This window comes from Pseudonaja textilis, chromosome 6 (assembly GCF_049901715.1).
Source record: "Pseudonaja textilis isolate UNSWEBS1 chromosome 6, rPseTex1.2, whole genome shotgun sequence".
NCBI classification, from domain to species: domain Eukaryota; kingdom Metazoa; phylum Chordata; class Lepidosauria; order Squamata; family Elapidae; genus Pseudonaja; species Pseudonaja textilis.
Window position 1 is genome coordinate 22,658,619 of NC_141995.1, and position 19,199 is coordinate 22,677,817.

Here is a 19,199-nt window from a genome sequence, read left to right on the forward strand (position 1 = left end):
ATGCTATGCCTGTAATATGTAAAACAATAAAAATAAAAGATTGCATTTTTGGTGGTAGAAGTATCAGGATACTGTGACTTCCTGAGTCATTAATAGTAGGCCAAGTGAAGCAGCAGTTCAAGGCAGACATTGGACAAGGGTTCTAGAGAATTTTCCATGACTTCCCTCAACCAAGAAAATGAGCATTAAAAGAAATTTGTACTGTCATAACCCTGGAAGGCAGTGTTTTCAGTGCAAAAGGTGCATCACATCTCACCTGGCATTATGGTCGTGACAAGGCTACAAAGAGGAGAGGATTAATGCTATCCAGAGCAGTTATCTCCCATTCCTGCATTTTTTCAGGAAGAAACTACAAACTTGCAGAGTAAATATTATGCCATCTAATGAATTAGCTTTAACATGGCCGGGCGGGGGGGAGGAGAGATATATATAGTGTCTATTTGGCTAATCACTGCAGAATCAATTGGGTTAGCATAATAAAAGATTTGTTTCACCAGCTTATATAGACAATCAAATGGGCTGGTGATGAAGGAGCACCTTCTTGTACTGCCTAGGTATTTCCTTAGCTGGAGATGGGCTGGAAAGCAAAAAATATTCGGAGAAGAACATATTCCCAAACTCTTCTAAAATATGTTCCTTCCATTAATCACCCCTGGCTTTCTGAAGGTAGTGTCTCCAATTTAAAAAAACTGGCCAACTCTGGAGAAAAAATTGCATGAAAATTGGACATAAGTGACATCTCATTTTACTTTTGGAAGACACAAGGACTAAAATATTACATACCGTACATACAAAGGTGAATTGAGTCATTCAACAGCTATGTGAATTTAGGAAAATGTAACATTCCGACCTTGTCACTTAATTTCTAACAACCCTTTCCTTCCCTTCTCTTAAATTTCTGATAAGCCTCTTTCAGCCAGTTATGTGGTCCTGTTTTTAAATAATTTCCCCTTTTTTCTACATACTGATTTTTGCATTTTATGCCCATGGTATAATTCATCATGGTGGGAATTAGAGGGTAGACCTTCTATGCTGGAACCCCTGTTTTGTGGAATATTCTCTCCTCAGAGTGTACAATGTCCCCAACTCTGTTGGCCTTTCATAAGGCTTTAAAAACTTAGTTGTGTACCCCAGCCTGGAGCTTGGAATGTATTAAGGACCCAATTCCTTGGATTTACTGCTACTTAGTTAACTACCTCAAATGCTATGTGTATTTTTGGTTGTTGGTTTTATTGTTTTAGGTTTTTTACTTGTTTTAACTCTTATTGTTTTAGAATTGTAAGCCAAGTCATGTAGCTGAGATGGACGGCTATGGAAAATGAATTAATTAATTGATTGATTGATTGATTGATTAATTAATTAATCAACCAACCAACCAATCAATCAATCAATAAGTAAATTTATAAGTAACCCCAAGATGCCAATTTTCACTGAGTAATTTGGACTGTAATATCAGAAAGGAAAATTTGACTTTACCTTAAAACTAGCTGCAGCATCACATCTTCACAATGCAAACTGATAAGTGTTTTGAACAATGCCAAGGACACCACACAAAGCTGGGAAATTATAAACAAAATATGAATGCATAATTTTTCAACATTTCCAAGATAAAAAGAAAAAACCCATACATGCAAAAAAACACCCAAACTGAATTGCAGTACACTTGAAAATAATTATATAAATGTTTTACTTTGGTACATATCTCCAGAACAATTAAATTAGAACTCCTAAAAGTATAAACCAAAGATAAACAGAGACATATGCTGGGATACGGGAAACATTTTCTAAGAGCAAGAAAAAGAAAAGAACTGTGATGTGATTTGAAAGATAATTAAACTGCAATTAAGTTCAATATACTCAAACATTTGCAAGACAATTGTGCCATGTTTAAATATGGAACTTAGCTGTTATTTCTAATATAAAAAGCCATGTTATAGTAGACAGCGTATATCTATTTTATTTAATCAAAATTAAAGGCCATTTTAGAGAGGCAGTTTGGTTAGTGGGTGTAACGGGTAATGCCAACTGAGTGATCTTACAGCAGTAAGATCATTTTCTCCCAGCCCTAAGATTCAGGCAATGGCAAGCCACTTCTGCAATAATTTGCCAAAATAACTGAAGCAACTTAATACGGCAGTCTCTGAAAACCAGACGTGACTGAATGGAAAATATGAAAAAAGGCCACTTTAGCCACACCCATAATTTTGGACTAGACTCCATCTAATGTTTCTCGAAAGCCATCCAGCCAGGTAAGATTGGACCAAGAGAGAGTAACTGGTCCAAAATTACCACATAAGTCAGTTTATCTGGCAACAGATGGGCATAATTCTGGGTATCTCTGCTGTTAACTATTTACAGAAATCAGTCCCATTGTTAAGTTATTATACAATAAACAAATCATTTAGCATCATTTATGCATTATGGCATGATTCCAAATGACAATACTTCATAACACTCAAGCTATTTATCAAACTGATACAGATCAACAAAGACAACACTAGCAATTTAACTGTTGAAATTGAGAGTTTTAGAGTAAATATGCTTTGCAACTGGAACCATTGCAGAATATGTATGTGCATACATACCTCCCTCAATCATATTTATTTGGCCCAAAATAAAGTGTCAGGCAAGGGGAGAGGCAGGAATGCAGACTGAAGCAAATGTTTTTATTTACTACTTCAGAATCCTATGCAACTGGAATAGTTATTGTTAGCTATTTTGGGGACATAAGTAACATACCACTATAATTCAGAAGAGGCTCCCTTGTATTTCTATTTATATTGGCAATCCAATGAAGTAATCCAGCTGGTTATGTAGATATTATTATTACTAATGACACTGGATCAAACAACATTATATTAAACAAGTGTTTGGCTTCATCAAAATGGTCCACTTAATTCTAATGTCAAGGTTCCAAGTAATACACCCATAGCATGCAAAACTTGAAGGCAGGTAGATTCCTCAAATAATAGTTTTATTGGCTATATCATATTGGCGCAGTTTCGGTAAAAACCAACTCTAAAGGTTCCCACAGTTTTCACCTAATTAAAAGTAGGTGTTTTACCCCCTCCCCAAACAATCACATGGTTCAATCTAGGTGCCACCCGGTTGCCTGGTAACATCAGTCCTCTTCTCCCGGACCAAGTGTGAGAAGTCCTTGGTTCCCAGGAGAAAGTATTTTGCCTTGGCTACAAAACTGCAGCTATCTCTATTCCCGCTCCCTATCCCTCAGCTCCAGTGTGGCAACACTGAAGCCTCAAAATGGCTTCCATCAGGTCAGCTTTAGGGTTGACATCTATTTCTCTAAAATTGAGTTAGTGAAAAAATATATACAGATAATTTAAAACTATTAAAAATCAGTATCATTAATGTTTTATACAATCACATATATTTTGCTGTTATGTATTCAACAGCTATAAAAAAAACCCAAAAATGGTCTAATGAAGTAACAAAAATAAATTAATCAGTTTCATACTGTTGAATGGCTGATTTTATTGCCAACTTGTGATTGTATTGTTGTTTGAATTAATTGTTTGATGGTTTTAATTATTTATACAATTAAAGTTTATTGTAGTTCTATGGTTATTTTCATTTAAAGGAATCAAACTTTAGGATTTGATGTAAGTGAAGTAATTGGACACAAAACTAAATAAATAATAAAATAAACAGTATCTTTAAAACTTTACAAATGGATGCAAAACACCATGCCTGAGCATCCTAGGCGAAATGTAGACTCAGGGTTAAAAGGGTTTAAATCTCTGAATAGTTTCCCTGGAAATTAATAACTTTTTAACACAAAGGGCTGCAATATGTAAAATAGGTTTGCACTGGATTTGATTGGACTAGAGGCAATAAACAGAAACTTCTCAGCAACGCCCCCCACCAGAATCAAAGTCAAGGAGAAACTGAGGCAGGAAACACTTTTAAGCATGAATTTATGTGGCTCAAATATACTTGGGAAGAGGTATAGAAAAAAACAGAAGAAAAATGAATAACATAATTTTGAATATGATTCACATTCTTTTGTGGCCAATGGTGTAATGATAGTGTTTTATTGGCATCTGAATGTTGAGATGAGGAGAGCCGGAAGAATTTCAAGATTAGAAATAGGTACCAAACCCAACAGAAGCTTGATATATCCATATTTAACTTGTTAAATACAAAAAGAAAACAAACACAGCAAATTATAGCACTGAAAGGAACTGGTCTGGCTGCCAAATTTTGATAGTGATTATTGATTACTGTTTGTCAGGCCACAAAATGGGAAGGTGGAAATGTAGCCTGTAGGCTGGTCATCCCTGTCTAAAGATATTCATTGTAATTCTGGAATTTTGATAAATTTTCAACATCACTTAAGAATTTGGAGAAAAATAGTTTATAAACATTTTGTATGGCTAGAATCAGATTAAATAGTCTATTCTATAATTATTCATTTATTTTTTCATGCAGGTCATATTCTTGTTCAAGTTTCTTTTTCATGTACAAGTATTCTGAATTTCAAATCATTTTCAGCAGCAAAGTTATCTGAATACTCTTCTGGATGCCATAACTACATTTACTCAAATGCTTTCATCTTTCAAGGCCATTCTGAAAAAAAAAACCAGTTGGTGTCCTAATATTGTAGAAGATGACCAGGCTAAGCCTGGGGGTGGGATCAAACACACCATAAGTCTTGAGTTCCTTCACACTCACAAGAGATCTAAGTCCAGCTGACCTTGAATTCTGTTGATTCTTGTCTACTACTAATTTGCTTTGACTGTTCTCATACAGAGCTTAAACTTGCAATAATTTTTATATTCATTTGAACTGCCTGGACTCCTGATTTCCTTGGCCTGACAAATGCTATGCAACAGTCAGGATATATTTTTAGGGGGAAGGGGGAGGAGAATAACCACTGCCAAATGGAGCAATGTTTCGGAACCTTAGCAACTTTAGGATGCCGGCTGAGGCTTTGAAATTCACACATCTTAAACTTGCTGAGGTTAAGAAATGACAATTTCCATGACTGCAAATGAACTGCCACTTTACTGAGTAAGTAAAAGATCAGAAATAAAGAAGCAAACACTATGAACAATGCCATTTTCTTAACTAACATAAATTCATTTCACCAAAGGTAAACAAAATGAGGCAACTGAAATGCATATCTCATTGTTTTTTCAGTTCTTTCAAAATAAATACACATTCAAACTCAAAAATATGCTATGGCCTAAGAGAAATCGAGAAGTGCTATATGTGAGTTTGTGTAAAGATTAATATTGGCTGCGAAAGGTTGTTGAAACCTTTTCATAAGCCATTCAGAGTTCTAAAAAAGAACTAGGATGCAAGGATTAACAAATAATATACACGGGAGTTATTTAGCTACACTTTTGTTTCTGTTAAAACAGATCATAATACAGGAATAGTTGGCTGTAAGAAACAAAACACTAGTCTAGTTATAAGTGTAATTTCGCAGAAGCCAAAGTACAGTGTGCTGTTAAACCTGTATGAGGATGGGCATTAATAGAACTGCTAGTGGATGGCAAAAGAAAATAATAGGTACTTACTCAATTTCAATGAATGGCCTGTTATCTGTATTAATACCAAATTTTATCTATATGGAACCAGAGTTACACTCATTATACAAGTGATAATATTTCCATTTATTTGTTTCCTTTTGCTTCCCTTTTTTTTCTTGTGTAGCTTTAGATTTGTTGTCCTTGAGAGTATGGATTTGATTTGGGTTTTTCAAAAAATTCCTTTATCAATATTTATAAGTTTCACATGTATCTAAAACGATTTGAGTAACAGCTATAACAAGAAAGAGAGGGCTAGACACCCCTTCCCCTCACCTGGAATGGCGTATTTATCCGGCTTGCAAGAGTGTCCAAGATATGCACATTCTCATGACGGTGCAGAAGGATGAAACGAAGAAATATTTTGAGTAAGGCTGGCTCAGAAACGCTCCGTAAAAAGAGATCTAGGTATGCAGTTGTGGTCATCACTTCTTCCACTGTCACCTAAAAAATGAATAATTATTATAATCTATACCAAAATTCAGGCTTGTTTAATTTTTTAGAATATCCTGAACGCTTGACCAATTAGTTTAAAAAGCAATATGTAAAACAAATTACAAAAACAATATAACACAAATAAAGAAAGGAATATTGCAAAGATAAAAACAGCAGTGACACTCAATACAGTCATAACAACCTAAAACATTGTAGCAAATACTTGGTTATTTATTTTGATGACTTAATCCAGTCAGTAAATGCTCAGCTCCATTCAACTGCCCAGAATTAAGGGATTACAAGGTCGTAAATATTAAAAATGAAAATGAAAATGCAAAGGCCTTGTCACCATACTAGAAAATCAAGAATAAAAGTAACTAATACATGATACAGATAAGTGTGGGATCCTTTATAAATTACATTTTGGAACTGCTATTCATTAGCCCGATGACAGGTCCAAGATGGTTGTCTCAGAAACAGTGTACTCTACAAAATTCTCAAACTTTTCCTTCCAAATCATGACAATGTGATTCTTCTGAAAAGATTTGCAAACTAGTAAACATATTGTGCAAGATTGCCCACAATATATGTTCTCTGCTTCCCTAGAAGATGAATGCCAGAGACAATTGCCTGGATAGGTAAATTGGCCATCCAGCTATGAGGTCACTGCCATACCCCCATAGAAGTTTTACATGGACTTCTATATTTATTTGCTTCTGTCATGTTCTCATCAGATACTAAATAATAATCTTCTCAAAAGCCATCAGTTGATTGCTGGAATGGTCAAATCAGTTTGGGCCACAAACAGTGGAGGTATTCTACTGTTCGGCCCATTCTGGTGAACTGGTACCAGTGATGAGCAGTGGAGACCAAACCAGTTCTCTCCGCTGCTCTGCTGTTGGGCCCACCCGCCAGCCCGGGCTCCCATGCTCACCTTTATCCGCTGAATTTGAAGCGCAGCTGCTTTGCGCAGCACAGAAGAGTGCCACGCAGCAGTTGCTGAAGCAAATGGGATCATGCAGGTTTGCAGGAGGTGAGTTAGAACACTTCTGCACCTGCGCAAATGCCACTGCACCTGCGCAAAGTGCGTGTTTGGCACATGCATACACACAAAGTGTGTGCACACGTAAAGCGCACCCACCAAGCCACACCCACCGAACCAGTGGCAAAAATATTTGAATCCCACCACTGGCCACAGAATATATTATGGTAGGTTTTCCACAATTCCAACAAACTGGTATTTGCTATTTGAAAAGTCTACCACAATAAATATTGGAATTTATGAAAACCTACTTTATTTTTCTTGCCCCTATGTAGTCAACTATTATTTAACAACTAGAACAAGTTCTTACAAATTCACAGATTTTAAATTAAAAATACATACAAACATTGATTTCTTCCTTTGGCTAAAACAGGGGTCCCAAACCCCCGAGCTGTGGCCCACTACCAGACCTTAAGCCTTTTGGAAACGGGCCATGAAAGTGGCAAGTGGGCAAGTGAGTGAGTGTGTGTGTGAGTGTGCATGCACGCACATTTCCACTCCCACAAGCAGATTATCATTTACCTTCATGTTCCACTTGCATGAGCAACAAGCATGTGTCCACTGCTCCTGCAAATGGACCAATACACACGTGTGCTTGCCTGCCACATACGTAGAACCATCCCGTCTCTCAACCACCCCACAGTCCACAAAGCCAGAAAGACAGAGCAATTCTGGGCTAAAGTATCCATCAGTGCAATGCAAATCTAGGAAAAAAATGAATTGTATCACTTTATTCTACCATTTAATTGATACACCATATGCCAATTGATAGGAAGTAGTTATCTATAGTTGAAAAGAAGTGTATTGGCGATTTAAACATCACGAACTATTCGCTATTTAGACACTTTTGAATCTCAAAAGACTCAAATATCTGCAGGGAAATGTCACATAAATGTATCTATATTGTACTCATCTTAATACATCTCATTCTCATGTAGTAGGTGTTTAAGTTTGTAATAAAAAATACGTTATTTTGCAACAAGTTAAAATTATTATGAAGAGGCATCAGAAGGTAAAACACCCGTTTTACCTGCTCAACTGAAGAGGCTTCTAAGCCACGTAAAGTGCAGTTAGTGAAGTAAACTAAATTTGGGAACTGATTTTTGTGACATTAACTTCATTAAAAATACAAATTATGCTTATATGAAAAGTTTAGAAATCAAGTCCACAGATTCAAAAGGAACTATGGTCTCGTGCAAATATTCCTGTTGTGCATTGTTAACTCCCCCTTCTTTATATCAACCATTGTTGTAAGATATTTGAAGACTGCTATATCAGCTTTATTTATTTTTATTTATTTTTGTAGGCCTAATAGACAGAGATCCTTTAACAATACCTCCTGGTCTTGTAGGCTTAATAGACAGATACCAATATCTCCTGGTCTTGGATTTCAGATCCTTTACTAATTTGGGAACTATCCTTTAAACTTCCTACTACTGTCACTATCTTTTCTGAGATGTAATAATCTGAAGTTTACTTTTATTTGTTAATTTTTGTTTTTGCATCCAGAACTTGATACAGACTTTATTGGGGTCTGACCAGGACAGAGTAGATTTTAATTAATATTTGGGGGAGAGGAACTAAATAAAAAAGGAAGGTGTATATTCTTACTTTAGTAAATATAATCTTAATCTTGGGGTTCAGGGCTGTATCATGGCTCTTCTGCAAGTCCACTAGATGGCAGAAACTCACCTTCTCTAGCTAATGTATTTAAAGATACAATAAATGATAAAAGAGAGTGTGTATTCAAAATTACTCTGAGTGTGGAAATAATAAACGGAGACCACTTTTTATTTAATAAATTATTAGAAGTTAACAGCTCTGAAAATTGTATATCTATTTTGTGTGGAAAAAAATGAAAGGTTGCAATCATATTACTTTTATTAAAATCTCTTAATAATAGCTACTCTAAATACACTTTTTTCATCTACAAAATCCCTGTTCACTTCCTACAAATCCTCTCCGCCAATATCAGTGAATCAATACCATTATTATGGGGGAAAACTGATAAAAAGAGGCAGTTTGGTCTAGTGGTTACAGCATCAGGTTAAAAACCAGGCAATTGTGAATTCTAGTCCTGCCTTAGACACAAAAGCTTGTTGGGTGACCTTGGGCCACTTGTTCTTTCTCAAGTCCAATCTCTCTCCCCGCTCTACTGGAAAAAAGAAGAGAAGGATGGAGTACTTGATATATTTACTAGCTATCAATACACTTCTATCCCATATCAGGACAATTTAAAGATGTGGAAATATTTCATACAGGGAACTTAAAAGTTTTATAATATTTTGAATTTAGAAACTTTTATATGTAAAAAAAATGGTGGTATGTTTTTTCTTTCTTGGCAATTTCACTTGTGATTTGACTTTCCAAGAATGAAATGACCAACAAAAGGTATTTCACATATCAGTACATTTTATTCTTTCTTTATATATTATATATAAAATAAAAAATGTTCTACAAATAGAAATATTTCTGAAATACTGCTCTTATATATTAAGCCTTTTCTGGTTATTGGAGCAAAAAAACCTAAGTTTTTCCACTAATTAAATTTAGACCAAATTAATTATTTGGTCAAATGTGGATACAAATTAAGTTTGAGCTGCATGCATTTCAAAGTATTTTTAGAAGACAAGTATACAATCTATTTGGCTCCAATAGGCTTACAATTACAATCGGAGATAATCTGAAAAAATTACCACAAAAAGTAATTAATAAGTGGGAGTCACAGCATATTTTGAGAATTAGAAGGTAAAATAAGCAAATTTAAGATTTTTATTAATGTTCTGAATAGCAAGTTATCCTGAAAGGTTTTCATAAGTTTTAACATTCCATCATTTAATAGTTAAAGTGCTTATACTACAAGACTACATTTTGAAATACCAATCTACATTTGAGGTAACTGCTAAGTTCTAATTTAAATTTCCCATCCAGCTTGTTATGTTTATGGGTTGCCATCTGGAGAACAACATGTTTATTTAGGCAATAGATTCAAAGCATGTTGACAGAAAAGACGAGAACATAATTAAAAATGAATCTTTTCAAGAAATCCTTTGTCAAGAAGGTCCATATATTTTTAAATTTATTGTTCTAGTTATTAAAGTGATTTTTCATTTATTTCAAGTTTTTTAAAGAAGTATACAAAAGATTTATAATACTTAAAGAGAGAAGGCAGGGGGAATTACTTACCCACATACCTTTTCTAAAAATAAAAAAGGCTTTATTAGGAACAAAAAAAGGTTTCAATACCCTGAATTAAAGACTACACAATAATTAAGAACTAATGAAAGTTCTGCATGTAAATGGAGACATTCAACTAAAAGTGAATGCCTGTTTATTAAACTCTTCAAGTGAAACAAACATTTGTCCTTAGTTCAACATATCAGGGAAATATCAGGACCAGAAGTAGAATTATGAACCTATGTATGAATAAACTTTTCATATTAGGTTTGTTTTTTTTAACTCCTGCAATCCAGGTTGTATTAGTCAAGCCTCTTGCATAATGAAATTAAACATTACTGCTATAATGCAGTATACCTGCATTGTTGCCAAAAATATATTAAAAGCTTCTGTATTGAAAACATGCCAACTTTATGACTTGGGATATTATCTATTTGACATCTCAATCATCAAATTTTAAAAGAATACTTTGTTCTACTGAAGAGAAGTCACCTCCCCACCCCCTCCATTCAATTGCATCAGATTCTTGGCAACTGCCTTGGCAAGTCTCTGCAATTTTCTTAGCAAGGTTTTTCAGAAGTGTTTTTTCAATTGTCTTCTTTCTAGGGCTGAGAGAAAATGTTAGGCCCAGGGGTGGGACTCTACTGGTTCTGTCCGGCTCTGAAAAGCAGCAGAAATAGAACCGGTTCTATGTCTGCTGCTGTTTTGGCCCGCCCGTCTGCTTGAGCTCTTACCTGACCTTTATTTCCTGGTTTTTCAACCTCAGCTGCCTTGTGAGGCACAGCTGTGGTTGAAAAAGCAGGGAAAAAAGTGCTTTTTCAAACGCTGCTTCCCTGCACGCAGCGCTGCTCAGCTGTCCAGGCAGTAAGCTGACGATGTGCAGCATGCAGGGAAGCAAATCATAAATCACCGAACCAGTAGTTAAACCAGTCGGATCCCACCCCTGGTTAGGCCCAACATCACCCAAGCAGGCTTTGTGAGAAGGCAGGACTAGAACTCACAGTCTCCTGGTTTCTAAGCTCATGCATTAACCACCAGATTCTCTGCTTTTGTATTCTCTACCAAATTCAAAGCCCAAATATTGAATTTATACTAATTTAGCTTTATGATTCATTGACTAAAATATATTATTTATCACAAACCTTATGGAGAGCTGGGGCCATAACTGGAACCAAAAATCCATTATAAATGTAGTTCACAAGCTGGTTACGAATCAAAGAATGTGCCACCTAAAAATGGAAAGAGAAGGAGAAGGATATACCTGAAATAATAAATAAGCATTTACTTTCCCACTGTGCAATTTAAATATACATTTAAAGAAGCTGATGAGTAAATCTCACCCATATTTTAAATTTTCTTTAGGTCCAAAATCTGCACTTGCAAAATTAATATAGTTTATGTTGGTGAAAAAAATTGCTGATCTTTTGCTGTTAGGATTAATTAGATGTTCCGGGTTCTCATATTATGGAAGTAAGTGTTTTCCTACTTAAATTATCTATAGCACATATAGTTTTATACATCTCTGGAAGGAACGTAAAACTTTTTTGAACCAAAGAACTTCTCCAAAAGTGACCAGAGGGTAGATAAGAAATGAATTTAATTTAAACTTTAAGTTTAAAGTTAATTAAGTTAATCCTTAGTCATTTAGTACTTTTTTGCACTATGCCATCCAAAGCCATAATTTTATGGCAAGTTATGAAGGCCTCCAATACTTTGTGTTTCTGGATTCACTGAACGGCTGTGTGATTGGCTTAATGACCACAATAAAAAAAAGGTTGTAAAAATGGCTGCAAGAGGAGAGGATCAATTTATTTTCCAAAGCACCAGAAGGCAGGACAAGAAACAAGGGGTGGAAACTAATCAAGGAGAGAGGCAACCTGGAATTAAGGAAAAGCTTTCTAACAGTGAGGACAATTAACCAGTGGAACAGCTTGCCTTCAGAGGTTTTTAAGAAGAGACCTGGACAGTCACCTGCCTGAAATGGTATAGGATCTCCTGCTTGAGCAGGGGGTTAGACTAGAAGACCTCCAAGGTCCCGCTTCCCGCTCTATTCTGATTTTGATTCCCTTAATGACATCGTTTAGCAATGGAAGTTCCAGTCCCAATTATGGTTATAAGTCAAACATTGCCAACACCACAAAGAAGCACAGTATTCCCCCCCCCAAATTAAATTAATTGGTTTGCAATAAAAGTTGCTTTACAAATACATGTAAATTGTTAAATTTTGTAATAATCATAGCAATAGCAATAGTGCTTAGACTTATATACCACAATACTCCATTCTAACCACTGCTCCACCAGGACATCTCTAAATTAACTTGTATTTCCCTTATATATTAACAAAATATAACTTACGCTGATATTCATTCATTAAAAAAATGGTGTATTACACATATAAAATAAATAACCCAATATTTTTTCTAAATATCTACAAAAGTGTGTACTGCGATTTTAAAATACTACTTCCATTTTAAGTTTTTTCTCTGGCCCAGTACCTGAATTACTGCATTGCAGAATTCAAAAGAATTCATAAATTGTACAAGAGCTGGAGAAAGTAAACAGTCGTCTTTTAGAAGACAGTGCCATTCTTCTCCATTATCTTCCAGTTTCGTAGGCAAAGATGAATATAGACCACTTAAGCCTGTTGCTAGCACCTGCAAGATGAAAGAGAAAGAAAGAGTAGAAACACATTTTTTTTATTTTAAAAAAGCATTGGCATTTTATTGTAACAGGAGTTTCAAACACAATGTGATCGGATCTGGCCCATGGGGCCATCTTGTAAAATATAGGAGCCGGCCCACATTGCTTCGGCCCAGTCTACCCAATGAGAAGAGGAAACATCAAGCCAGCATGACTTCGGCCTGATCTACTCAGTGTGAAGAGGAAACATGCCAGCAGTTTGGGGAGTGGCACCAAGCTGGCCACGCCCACCCAATCAGCCACACACCCCCAGTTGGCCACACTTGGCCCCCTGAGGTCAACCACAACCCTGATGCAGCCCTCAATTAAATTGAGTTTGATACCCCTGTGTTATAAGGATAGAAACATGCTTTCAGTTTAATGCCAGTAATCTAAAATATTTCTTCCCAATAATTGCTATTATACTGTTGAATAGCATCTGAATTTAGGCTACTGGCAGATTTGTATGTACATAATGTTATCACATGAAAAGTATTTCCAAATTAATGCAAAGAGAACTTTTTCAATTGAAATATTTGCAAAAAAAAAACTAATAACTTGCAGGTTTTTTTATAGAAAACAGAAAAGTAAAAAGGCTCTGCATCAAGCAACGCTGCTGGGTGGCTGTATCCTTCATGTTACAACATTTCCAGAGTTTTGATAACTGGATTAAACATTTAAATAACTAACAGAAACACATATCTCTATGATGCAACTATGGGTCCCTGAACTATATATGCTTACAGAAGCCTCTGATTCATATTTCTCAATGTTTAGCTTTGTAAACCTCCATATTATCCAGGAAAGACATTCGATGAAGAGCATAGAATGTGGAAATCTTTTTTTCCCTAAATTTTGGCAATTTATCTTCCACAGTTTGCATTCTTACATATCTCTTTATTTCTAAATAATAGGCTATAGGTCTTTTAAAATGAGATTCACTCATTCAACAATCTGCCTACTGTATATTACAAGGATGCCATCTTTATAGCAGCTAAAAAAATCTATAGAAGACCAGGCATAGATTAAATTCACTTTAAATATATATTTTTAGATTTAGAATTAAATAACTGAAATGATTTAAACTTGGCATCAATGCAAGCAAAGCTTCATGAAAGAGTTCTTATACCTGTATCAGTCACAGGTAGTCCTTGACTTATAACTGATTATTTAGTTCAATGATCAATTAAAGTGACTATAGGACCCACCCCCAAAGGTACTTTCAACCTACTTCTACCTAAGTTCCAATGGCCAGAGCCCTCCCGTGTTCACATTTACAGCATTTGGAAACTGTCCATCATTTATAACCATTTACAGCATCCTGTAATCATGTGATTTATGATGTTTTGCTGAAAACTGGTGTTTACTTCCATTTGTAAGACTTTTTAACAAAACTGCCTCATAGCAAACAATATGTTTGAAGCATCACGGCATCTGCTTGACAACAAAGATTCATCTAAGAACCATGGTCATTTGCTTAATGACCACCACAAAAGCTCTCATAAAAGCAGGTCAATCACATCATGACCCATTTCACAACTGTCTTGACTTATCACTGTAATTGGCAGGCTTCATTACCGGTCGTGCATCAAGGACTAACTGTAGAGTTCTAAGACTTACAAATGCATATTTAAATTAAAATAATCTTGACAGGAGCAGTGAAAATAATTACTGTTTTTTAAACACACAAACAGACATATGCATATAAGTGAGAGAGAAAAATCAGTATCTATTAGTTATCTACCCATCTATACATATACAATTTTGGAGACAAAATAAAAATAAAAACCATAATTCATAAAATTTCAGTTTTGTAAGAACTAGCTAAAATTCATTTGGAATAGCTAAAAGAACAGGTTTATTTTTCCACGGGAGTCAAAATGAAATAATTCAGTTAAAAACAAAATATCTTGCCAATTCTAAATTTTTGTGCATTTGCTTGGAGAAGTGCTTACAAACTTATTAAGTTACAATTAACCAAACTGAGGAGGAAGGAAAATAAGTTCTAGTCTGTCAAGTGAATGTTTCAGAAATGTTAATTTGACAATATATCTCTAGGTTTGATGTATTCTAGTCACATAAATAAAGACATTAGCTTCCCACCAATTTATTTTGCGAAGGTGTTACTTTAGCAGCTACATCTTTCCAGCAGGCAATTATTCCTGAAAGCTGTCCTTCCAATCATCTTGATTTCAATAAATAAAACTGAGCAACGGAAGATTGTACAAAACGAATGCTTCCCCACTTCATTATTTTTCTTTCCCATCCGATTGACACAGAGAACATTAAAAAAGAATGTAAATACAGTCCTTCCACTCATTCCATTTTTCATTTTTCTAGCTACCACAAGTTCAAGGTAGTCCCTCCCTCTGAGAATTAATATGATTTGACTATATATTGGGTCTCCAAACTCAACAGAATGGGGTCAGAACTGTGTCAGAAGACAATTCCTCATCGTCTTTTAGGATATGGGAAGTGGGGCAAAGTTTGCTCTTAAGGGTCAGAGAACACGATTCTTCTAATTCTGTAATAGCCACAATGGATGAAGAAGACAACTGGGAAAATTCAGCTCAATTAAATTTTGCTAAATGTTAGAAACATTCCATGTGAGATCATCATAGCTGATAAAAACCTAGGAAAAAACTATCATGTAATCTGCAACTCTTACACTGCAAAAACATATGGACTACACAACTCGATTAGGGCAAAACAATAGACGCAATCTACATAGACTTCTGTAAAGCCTTTGATTCAGTGGTACATGACAAACTACTCCTAAAACTAAAATCTTACGGTATCTCTGGACACCTGCATAACTGGATAGAAGCATTCCTGTCAAACAGACAACAAATGGTCAAAATTGGGAGTGTTCTATCAAATTCTGTACCTGTCAATAGTGGTGTCCCCCAAGGCAGCATTCTAGGACCAACTCTCTTGATACTCTACATAAATGACCTCTGTGATCATATTAAGAGAAACTGCGTTCTCTTTGCTAAAGATGTAAAGCTATTCAACACCACAGACAATACTGCTACCCTTCAAAAAGATCTTGACTATATATCAGAATGGTCAAACAAATGGCAACTTCAAATCTCACAAATAAATGCTCTGTCTTACATATTGGCAAAAAAAATCAGAAAATAAAATACAGGCTGAATAGTCAAGACCTTATTGATGATCCAAACTCTGTCAAGGATCTTGGAGTACTCATCTCAAATGATCTAAGTGCTAGAGCCCACTGTAACTACATAGCCAAAAAGGCATTAAGAGTTGTTAACCTAATCCTGTGTAGTTTTTTCTCTGGTAATATCACACTAACTAGAGCATACAAAACATTTGCTAGACCAATACTCGAATACAGCTCATCAGTCTGGAACCCACATTACGTATCTGATATTAGCACAGTTGAGAAAGTCCAGAAATATTTCACAAGAAGAGTTCTCCACTCCTCTACTTGTTGTAGAATACCTTATGCCACCAACTTGAAATTCTAGACCTAGAAAACCTTGAATTACGCTGTCTTCAGTCTGATCTAAGTATGGTATATAAAATCATACATTGCAATGACTTACCTGTCAATGAATACTTCAGCTTCAACCATAATAACACAAGAGCACACAATAGATACAAATTCAAGGTTAACCGCATCAAACTTGATTGCAGGAAATACGACTTCAGCAACAGAGTGATCAATGTCTGGAATACTCTACCTGACTCTGTGGTTTCTTCCGCAAACCCCCAAAACTTTAACCTTAAACTGTCTACTATTGACCTCACCCCTAAGAGATCTGTAGGGGGCATTCATAAGCGCACCAATGTGCCTACCGTCCCTGTCCTATTGTTTCTTTTATTCTTCTTATATGTATCCATGTATTCATAACTATGTTTTTACTTATACCTATTATCTTGTAAGCAATTGACAAAAATAAATAATTAAAATAAAATAAAGAAAGGACTAATAGTGGAAAAATATTATCTAATAATATGCTGCCATGGGTCACAACAATTTTGCACAGGGTTAAAGCTACAATAACTGCTGTATGTTCAGAAAATCTGCCAAAGTATACTAAAATAATGCTACTGACTACTTTTAAAGTGCTACTATGCTTAGATATTGTATATTAAAACTTGATCTAGTTTAATTAAAATCTTGAATTTATTGTCTTTGATGCTGGTCATGCTTTGCTTCCAAGTCACTGAAGGCAATTCCCAATTCATCTATTGAAACCAGTACTGTTTAACTTTGCCAGCAGCAAAACAGATTTGGGAGGTATTTTGTATGCAAATCACAGCTATAAACTGTGCTTGTGGGAGGACAATTTACTATTTTAAACTTCCTTGTGGGATGACATTTCCAAGGTCAATTCTCTAAACCCTAATTATAATATCTAGCATTGCTTCTTATATATGTGAGCATGGATCTTCATAATTGCTAACTGTTTGCAGAGGCAGAACATATTTATGAAGTCAGAGAACATTATAGCCAGTGCATGACATGTTTGCCAAATAGAAGTAACTCCCATAGAAACATTATCAACAGAATTCAGATACTGTGCTATGTCTGGTTTGATTAACCACAATTTATTAAACGAATCATAATTGCCTAGGTTCGTATAATATGCTAACTATAAACCACATTGTATAAATCACATTAAATGGATTCACATAAACTGTCACTTAAAAATCGAACTATTTTATTGGTCTACAAGCATCTTCCATGCAAATTTTTAAAAATGCATATCTGTTTTGAGGAGAAAGTCTTCAACTTCTAAAATAGAATATATATCCTAAATAAATCCCACTAAACATATTAAATGTAACAGCATAATTTTAAGCCGAAGGATACAGTCATACAATTTTCTCCATTCTGTTTTTTTATTATAAGTAAATATTACATACAGTGTAACATTTAACTGGAATTACTTCACTTTAATCAGAATTAGATTACTCAGTTGCATCCATTGAGAAATGATGAGAAACCCAAAATCTGAGGCATCATTCTGACTTTTCTCAAGGGGAGACCAAAGCTTCCCAAATTGGAAAGATCATTCTTATAAAGGCTGCATATTAGAGATATTTAACAATTGAACACCTCTCAGGAATCGCATGTGTTTTTTTTTTATTATAACCTCGGGTTTGCTACCTTTATTACTTGTCTCACTCCAACATCCTAAGGCAATTATTCTAATTAGTAATGCATTTTGATGATAATGGCCCGTACTGTTTGAAGGTTAACAAATTTAGCTTTAATCTTCTAAGTAAAAAGTCTTCCTAAAAAATAATTGGTAAATGTAGGCATGTACACAACAGCACGGATATAGTAAAAGTATTTATCATGGAAATATCTTTTTAAAAAATAAGTAATATTTATATTTATTTATTTAAATGAAACCAACAAGGTTTGTCTAGGCTAGAAATATCTTTATGGAGAATGGCATTGGGGATTGGAGGGATAATGGTTCGATTTTATTCTGCATTTTATGACATTTTGGAATATGGATCAGAGAAAGGAAATAAGGATGTAAGCAGGGGTGTCAAACTCACGGCCCCATGGCTGGATGTATTACGTGCTGGCCCCACCCCCGCCCAGCTTAGCAAAGGGGGAAAAAGTCCCGATATGTCACATGATGCCACCATGACGACGCAAGTTTGACACCCAGGGGTGGGATGCTACCGGTTCGGCCCAGTTCTATAGAACCTGTAGCTGCGAAGAGCAGCTGACACCGAACCGGTTCGGTGTTTGGCCCACCCGCCTGCCCGGGCTCTAGGCTGTCCTTTATTTCCTGCTTTTCTCTCCTCAGCTGCTTTGCGTGGCACAGCTGAGGTTGAAAAAGCAGGAAACAAGAGGATTTTCAAAGCATAGTGCTTGTCATCTGTCCAGGCGGCACAGCTGATGATTTCTTGCAAACGCTGCACACACAATTGCCCGCAGTTCAGAGAACCGGCAAATCGCTCCACTGGCTGGCCCCGCCCACTCACTCCTTACCGCATGCAATGGCATGTGAGCCATCCAATTTGCCTGGTTTGGTAAGTTGCTATTTTTCCTTTTTTTTTTCCATCAGCTGTTCTGCTCTGCTGGGAGATTTAGATGAGCTAGAAAACAAGAAATCCTTGGATTTCTTGCTCTCTAGCTAACTTAAAATCAGAACCGAACCTTCCTTAGGACTGAAGCTTTTCAGTGCAGACCCAGGTAGCAGATTGCAGATAGATAGATCTCTAAGTGAATCTGTGACTCTTTGAGCAATCTGCCTGCCTGCTTTGCCTGCTTTTGGGTAAAAGTTGCTCTTTTTTATAAAAAAAAAAAATTCAATATT

General features: G+C 35.6%; 1 protein-coding gene across 1 annotated transcript in view; it reads right to left on the reverse strand.

The window, feature by feature from the left end:
* The window catches only part of FHIP1A (FHF complex subunit HOOK interacting protein 1A), a 70,160-nt gene that overhangs the window by 19,993 nt on the left and 30,968 nt on the right, over nt 1-19,199 (reverse strand). The window contains exons 4-7 of the mRNA XM_026698143.2: nt 12,702-12,860; nt 11,349-11,435; nt 5,829-5,996; nt 1,477-1,556 (exon numbers count right to left, since the gene is read on the reverse strand). Coding sequence (XP_026553928.1) covers nt 1,477-1,556; nt 5,829-5,996; nt 11,349-11,435; nt 12,702-12,860 — 494 coding nt within the window. The remainder of the gene's footprint in view (nt 1-1,476; nt 1,557-5,828; nt 5,997-11,348; nt 11,436-12,701; nt 12,861-19,199) is intronic.